The 7,250-nt window shown below is 46.8% G+C and overlaps 1 protein-coding gene across 1 annotated transcript; it reads right to left on the reverse strand.

The window, feature by feature from the left end:
* LOC110431933 (thaumatin-like protein 1b) lies at positions 1,953–5,174 on the reverse strand. The gene is made up of 3 exons (XM_021451765.1): positions 4,694–5,174; positions 3,840–4,584; positions 1,953–2,615 (listed from the first exon to the last, which is right to left on the reverse strand). Exons 1-3 carry the CDS (start codon positions 4,752–4,754, stop codon positions 2,441–2,443), a joined length of 981 nt encoding a protein of 326 aa, XP_021307440.1. The 5' UTR covers positions 4,755–5,174; the 3' UTR covers positions 1,953–2,440.

Here is a 7,250-nt window from a genome sequence, read left to right on the forward strand (position 1 = left end):
TCTAAAGCTACAATAAAAATTTTATACTCAAGCATACTATATTATATGTTCGCTATGTAGATCTACTTATCTGGAGTCCAACAAAATCATATTTACTATTTTATGAATTTTATGTGATTTACTATAATTTTACAAATATCTAGCCAAAATAAATAAAAATGAAAAAGACAAAACTGCCTTCAAAACCGCTCATAACCATGTTATGGATGTAATATGCATGGTTTCAAAAATTGAGGGATGTATTTTACCCGGTTTTGAAGTTCAGGAATGAAAAATAGACTTTTGTGAAAGTTGAGGGACCTGAAGTGGACTTCTTCCTTTGGAATTTTGTTGCTTCGGCCCGTGTGGCTGATTGCGATGCTTGAACATGTTCTGAACATGTCACTGTACTTGATTGCTCTCGTTCGCTCAAAAGATGTCACGGATAGTTTCCAAAAAAAAAAGATGTCAGGACACACGGGTACGATTTTGTAGGTGACCCAGATTCGCGTTCATCGCTATAAGATCTCTAGGACGTCACGCTCAAAGCATCATCATGTGTAATCTGGAAACTTTTTCAGCTTGATTTCTCATCCTGTGGTCAGAAGAAATTCGTGCCCAGCAGGATTGGTTAAGTTCTTATCAAGACGTCATAGCTATTAGCAACGGTAGATCCCGATCTGGTCAAGTGGTTGTCAATACGGTTAGACAGTGAGGAGATTTATAATATAAATTATGAACAATACATATATTAACATGTAATTCAATGACATTGGCGAAGAGATGGTGGTACGCAAAGCCGCCTAATTTGGACAGAAGAAGGGCCATGTTGAAGAATACGAGCAGTTATATGAGTTGCTTCTCGAAAATCTTATTCGCCCTCTCTTGATGCAGGATCACAAGGGCGGGAGGTTCTGATGACCTCCTCGCTCTCTCAATCGTACGAAGCACTCTAGATAAGAGTATGACAACAAATCAGCAATGAAAACATGCAAAACCCTAATTCGAATAGATTGGTTTCTAGCCGCGATTGTATAAATAGGAGGAACCTTACGATCTCGTGTCTTAATTGTAACCTAACCAGCTAAATTTTTAATTCGAACGTTTAAAGGTCAAACAACCACAAAAAAATTTGCCCAGGGCTTAAATTTTAACATGCCCTTTATCCTTTGCCCCGGGTGAGAGAAAAACATGTGGGAGTAGAGTAGATGACTTCCATATTTAAGTTTAGCATGTGTTAACTTTTGACTCTTAAAGATTTATACTTTTAAGATTTTATTCTAAAGATTTCTTTGGAATAAGGTGAAAACTCCTATGACCGGCTGCACAGTTTTTTCAACAAAGGCCTTGTTTAGTTGCAAAAAATTTTGTGAAATCGATATTATAGCACTTTCGTTTGTATTTGATAAATATTATCCAATCATGTACTAACTAAGCTCAACATTCGTCTCGTCAATTACGACCAAAATATATAATTAGTTTTTATTTTAGTCTATATTTAATATTTTATACATGGGTCTAAAGATTTGATGTACTTGGGAATCTGAAAAATTTTGTAAACTTTTTTTAGAACTAAGGCCTTGTTTAGTTGACAAAATTTTTGGGTTTTGGCTACTGTAGCACTTTCGTTTTTATTTGACAAACATTATTCAATCACAGAGTAACTAGGCTCAAAAGATTCATCTCACAAATTACAGGTAAACTGTGTAATTAGTTTTTATTTTTATCTATATTTAATGCTTCATGTATACGATCAAAGATTCGATGTGACGGGAAATCTTAAAAATTTTTGGAACTAAACAAGGCCTAAACAAGGCCGAAGACGACAAGACCTGCAGCCCACTAGGTTTACTAGGACACCAGTCACAAGGCCACAGACGCACGAACAGTGATGCAGAATTGCACATGCCCCGGTGAATGTCATCGAGGCATCGAGCCCGTGAAGGCCAGACATGCGAGTATGCGACGAGAAGTCAATCAAACGTTGTACTAGCTTTCTATGATAATTGATTTTACCGTTTCGTCCTTTTCAACGGGTAAAGTTTAAACAATCATCATAGCTGTAATAATAATCTATAGCACGAGTGCCCGGCGAACAACGACGGATATGATACATCGTTTCGGCCCAACAAATCGAGGAAGCGTAGAGAAGAATGCAAAGGTTAACACATGCTACCAGTTATCCTAAACCCTACGACATAAGCTACCTAGAAAGTATAGAACGATGCCATCCGGTGCGCAGAGATATCGTTGTTTTCTCCTCGGTTAGCCGTAGTAGCAGCACTGTCGTCACTCGTCAGCCTTTTGCCCTTCCATTTCTCTTGTCGAATCTTATCGCTGCCCCCGTGCAGCCGGAAGAGCCGTGGCTGATAAGGACAAAACACACCAGCGGGTGCGCTAGCTAGCTGCTGTACAACGATGACTCCTGTGCCGCCATTTTCACACCTTGATGTCGGCAAGCTCAGAGCAGCGCGACGACAGCGAGGGCGGCGGCGGCGGCGGCGGCTAGGAGGAACAGCTGCGACGCACGGGCGGAGGCGGCGCCGGTGGCGAGCTGCTCGCCGCCGAGGTAGACCATGGAGCCATTCGTGGGCTGCACGCCCGCGGCCTGCGGGTTCTCGCCGGAGTACTTCCCGCTGCACACACAAACACAAGCAGGTCACGGTTAGCACATGGTACAGATAAAATTACTGTGCCACAGTGAAGCTCTTCTTAACATGACAGTATGAGAATTTAACACGATAGTACAAGAATTGAAGAAGATTTATTACTGGTTGTACCATGCGAGATCTTTTGTCCAGGACAGTGGTACGAGTCCTTGGATATTTTGGGCAGCGCGTGAATGCAGTTGCACGCCTCTGTCTGAGCGTGGGAACATGGGATGCAGTTGGGGCGCAGAACAGGACACGGCAAATCAATGGCCTATGGCTACTGTATGGGCACCGTACGGTCCATGAAACGGCTAGAAGCGTGTCAGCGGCCCGTTGGCCTGACATGAGTGTGCGGGCAGAAGAAGTGACCCCACACCATCCAGGGTCTAGGGCCTTGGATCCAATGATCCATAGCCGTTGACGTTACAGTACTGTCTATTAGCCGTTGGATCGTCCGTTACCGCCTCTCGTCGGAATCATCAACGGCTAGACACTTTTTCTGACAGGCACAAGCAGCCGATCAGCCGATGGCGAGCAGCACAGCTTCGGTCAGAGAGAGAGCAGTTAGAAAAAGGTGCTCATCAGATATCGACATCACAAATATCAGGTGTGGACTGTGACACTGTATCAACTGCTAATTGACAGTGCCAGTGTGGTGTCTCTTGCCAATTTCCCATCCGAAATAGGCATTCTGTCCGTGGCTGAGGCTGATTTCCTACCGGCCCTATCAAAGTCCCAACCAACGTCTTGTTGAATTCAACACGAAACCGATTTTAATCAATAAGGCCTTGTTTAGTTTACCCCGAAATCCAAAAAATTTTGAAAATATTAAATATAGACGAAAATAAAAACTCGAGACGAATCTTTTGATTCTAGTTATTCTATAATTGGACAATATTTATCACAAACAAACGAAAGTGCTACCGTAGCGAAATCCAAAATTTTTCCAAAACTAAACAAGACTTAACTCAAAGGCAAGATCGCTACTTAAACGAAAACGTTCACGTATCGTCCATTCGTCCGTGCAAGACAAAGACTTCTACATAGATGGGTCACTATCGCCATCACGGCCAAGTCATCTAAACACAAATAATTGGACCGTGTATTTCGCGCCATCTTGGAGAAACAGTCACCTTTGGAGCTTAATTAAACGTGGTGAAATGTCTGAAACTTGAACAAGGGAAACCTTCATTTCGGGAAAGAATTTACCTGGTGGTGCTCGGGCAGAAGGTGATGGCGTAGGTGATGCCGGTGGCGCACGTGAACGTCGAGGTGGAGTCGTCGTAGGCGTAGCTGTAAGCGCGCGGGCAAGCGTTCTTGAAGAACTGCGAGTACGTCGATGGCCGGCAAGTGTTTGGATTCCCATAAGCGCCGCTGCAGCAGTACTGCGGCGTCCCGAACGCCTCGCACGCGCTGCGGCACGCCACGGCCCCGCCGCCGGCGCCGGACGTCGTCGACGTGGCCATGACCCTCAGGTCGGCCGGGCACGCGCCATTGAGGTCCACGAGGCAGCCGGTGGCCATGCACTTGCTCGAGTCAGCGGACCCATTGCCGCCACCGCCACCGCCGCCGGCGCCCTGCGGGACAATGAGCATCGGGATGTTGTAGCCGTCCACGAGGCTGACGTCGAAGAAGTCGAGGCCACCGGAGCCGTCGAGGGTGAACTCCGCCAGCGTGGCGGGCGGAGCAGCGCCGCCGCCGTTGCACTGGACGCTGCCGGAGCCGCAGTCGCCCGTGGCGCAGGTGAACTTGCCGGTGGCGGCGTCCGTCGCGCAGAGCGTGCGCGCCCACATCCGGCCCGACCAGCTCGCGGGGGCGTCCACCGTCGCCGACGCGCCGTGCGCCAGCGCGAACCCCGTCGTGGACAGCGGAGCCGTGCCGGCGCCCGACAGCAGACCCGGCCACACCGTGTACCCGCAGTTGTTGGTCATCGTGAACGTCGCCGACCGCGCAGCTGCAAGCAAAGCGCCAGAGATCACAGGTCAGTTCAGTAATCAGCTCAGGTTACGGAACAGCATGGCATTGCTCAATGCGAACGAGTGGGAACAAAGCAGAGCACTCACCTGGAAGCAGGAGGAGCAGAGCAAGTGAGCAGAGAGCGACATGAGCTGGGCACCGTGCCATCTCGATCTTTCACAGTGTGCTGTAATGTGGCACGCACAACACAAGGCCTTGGCTCCAAGCTCTCCGCCGGTTCACTCTGCCGACTTCCGCTGCCTCTCTTGGAATGGTAATGGGCCGCAGACGGGTTGGGAGGGGGACGACAGATCTTTGACGGTCACTTGACTTTATATAGGAGTCTCAGGCTCTCAGCGCAGCCCAAGAGGCAAGAGACGAAGCCCAAGGGGGAGTTGTATCTGGCCACCCTGCACGTCGCTGGGGCCCTGATGTCAGGTTCCCAGCAAAGTCGGCACGGCGTCGCCGACTTGCTATTTTGTCCGCGCTTGGCTCCGGGCTCCGTGCGCGGCGTCGCGGTGGTCGGCCGGCGATGGCCCAAAAATATCTCGACGCCGGTGAGCGAACGGGTCGGAGCTGGTGTCGCCTCCTCGTCCGCCACTCCATTTTATAGAGGGTGGTGCGGTGCGGGACGGGAAATGATGGGGCTGGTTATTGACGCGGGAAGAAACGGGGAAGCTGAGCCGAGCAGGAAAAGAAAAGTCGGCGCGGCGCGGCGCGGACGAAGCTGTGCCCGCGTGGGTTTTGGTTACGTGATGTGCGTGCTTGTTTCACCGATCTGGATTTTGAGATTTTTTTCCCATCGTCCACGGAAATTTTTCGCTACCGGAGTAGGACCTGGAAAAATACTGGCGCCGTCGTTTCTCCTTCGTCGCAAGGCACGGCAGACGTCAGTTATTTCCGCGGGAATAATAACAGAGGTGGAGTACGGCATCATGTATTCGTAGTAACTGTTTTGATATAAGATTCACGCTTGGAATAATCAAGGACGGCCAGGGTGATTAGATTCGACGACGACAGCGACAGCAACCACAGCTTCCCTTCAGTGGTGGCAGACGCAAACATTTGTGCGAATCTGTTGTTGGCAAGCGAAGCGAGCACATGCATACCCGGAATTGGCCGTTGCATGAGGGGAGCACAACAGCTAGTAGAGCTGAGGAGAGCCAAGATCCACTTCCCTTTTCCCACATGGGCTGATGGGCGCGCGGGATCAATCATTCTCAGGCACGAGTGAGTGATTAGTGTTTAACATGGCCCGGGGGGCAGCCAGACACGATCCCCGGCACTCCGAAAGGTACCAGACCGAGCACCCCGTCGATCCTGTGGCTGCAGCCTGCAAGATCATGGACCGGACGAGAGACGGCCACACACATGCACATGCTGACATAGTGCCATCTTATCCCATTTTTTGTGTGCGGGTTGCCTGCACGCAGCACAGTACATTATACTGCCAAACCGTCAAAAGGCCGCGCGGTTCTGAACAACATTTTTTTTTTGTGCACTATACTGCCAAACATTTTTTTTTTTTGTGCACGTATTGCAACGACAGTACAGCGCGCGCAAAGCCATCAAGCGGCACAAAGTTGCTGGTCTACCACCAGGCATGATAAAAGTGTGGAAACCCAATTCAGGTACTATTGGGATTTTGGATACACAGATTATGACATTCGCGCATCTTTTACTACTTTCTAAGCTCTTTTTTTTCCACGATTTGGTACACAGGTTTGCGGTCTTTTCTCCACCAGAAAAAAGATGAAAGCCCACGTGGCTCCAGCCAAGAATGACACATCCGCGACGCATCCCGCGCACATGTTTTGTTTGCACCGAACGGAAAAAGGTTCAGAAGATGTTGGGCACCTTTGATCTTAGCGGATTTCAAGAACTCAATAGAAAAGTATTGGAATCTCATAATTCAATTCAATGCAAAGAAAATAGAATTCTAACAGTATTCTAACACGCAAATTTTCGGAATATGGTTACTGGATTTTAGTAAGAATCCTTATCAATACAAACACGTCTTAGGGCTCCATCGGAGTACTCTCCCCCACAATAAACACATATATCAAATTCAAGAAGTTAAACCTTTTAATTAAAGTTTGAACAAATATAAATAAATAAATAAGATTAATATTTCCTAATTAATAAGAAGTGTTATTAGATTTCAATATGAAATATACTTTTATAACTAATTTATTTTAAAGATGCAAATGTCAATACTATTATCTATAAGTTTGGTCAGATAAAAGTTTGACTCTTAAGAAGTTAGACGTACATTTATTTTAGGACAGAGTGTGTATGTATAAGGTCACATGCAAACTTTTAGTTGGGTATCATGAGAAAACAAGAAAAAAAAAAGATTCTCCCATGTGCAACATACTCATGTTCTCCTCTCATTCCGGTTTACACTCCCTTGGTGACAATATTGTCCAACAGTTGTGGCAGGAAGTCTAGGAGTGCCCATGATATTTGGATAGTTTTAATGGAGGTTTCATGTCCCGGTTTCTAAGACAACTACTCCTTCTATTTCAATTTATAAGTCATTCTAAAAATCTTTAAGAGTCAAAAAATCTTAAGTTTGACTAGATAAGATTAGAAACGTTTATGACATCAAATAGATATTACTATGAATATATAACTAAAGAAGAACCTAATGATACTTAGATG

The sequence above is a fragment of the Sorghum bicolor genome, chromosome 1 (assembly GCF_000003195.3).
Source record: "Sorghum bicolor cultivar BTx623 chromosome 1, Sorghum_bicolor_NCBIv3, whole genome shotgun sequence".
Taxonomy (NCBI): Eukaryota; Viridiplantae; Streptophyta; class Magnoliopsida; order Poales; family Poaceae; genus Sorghum; species Sorghum bicolor.

Bases quoted from the DNA above. Each gene is read 5' to 3' on its own strand.
- LOC110431933 (XM_021451765.1), bottom strand. From the start codon at position 4,754: ATGGCACGGTGCCCAGCTCATGTCGCTCTCTGCTCACTTGCTCTGCTC. The intron at 4,585-4,693 runs GTGAGTGCTCTG...CTTTGCTTGCAG, and splicing joins TCTGCTCCTCCTGCTTCCAG to CTGCGCGGTCGGCGACGTTC. The intron at 2,616-3,839 runs GTAAATTCTTTC...TTGTGTGTGCAG, and splicing joins TTCTGCCCGAGCACCACCAG to CGGGAAGTACTCCGGCGAGA.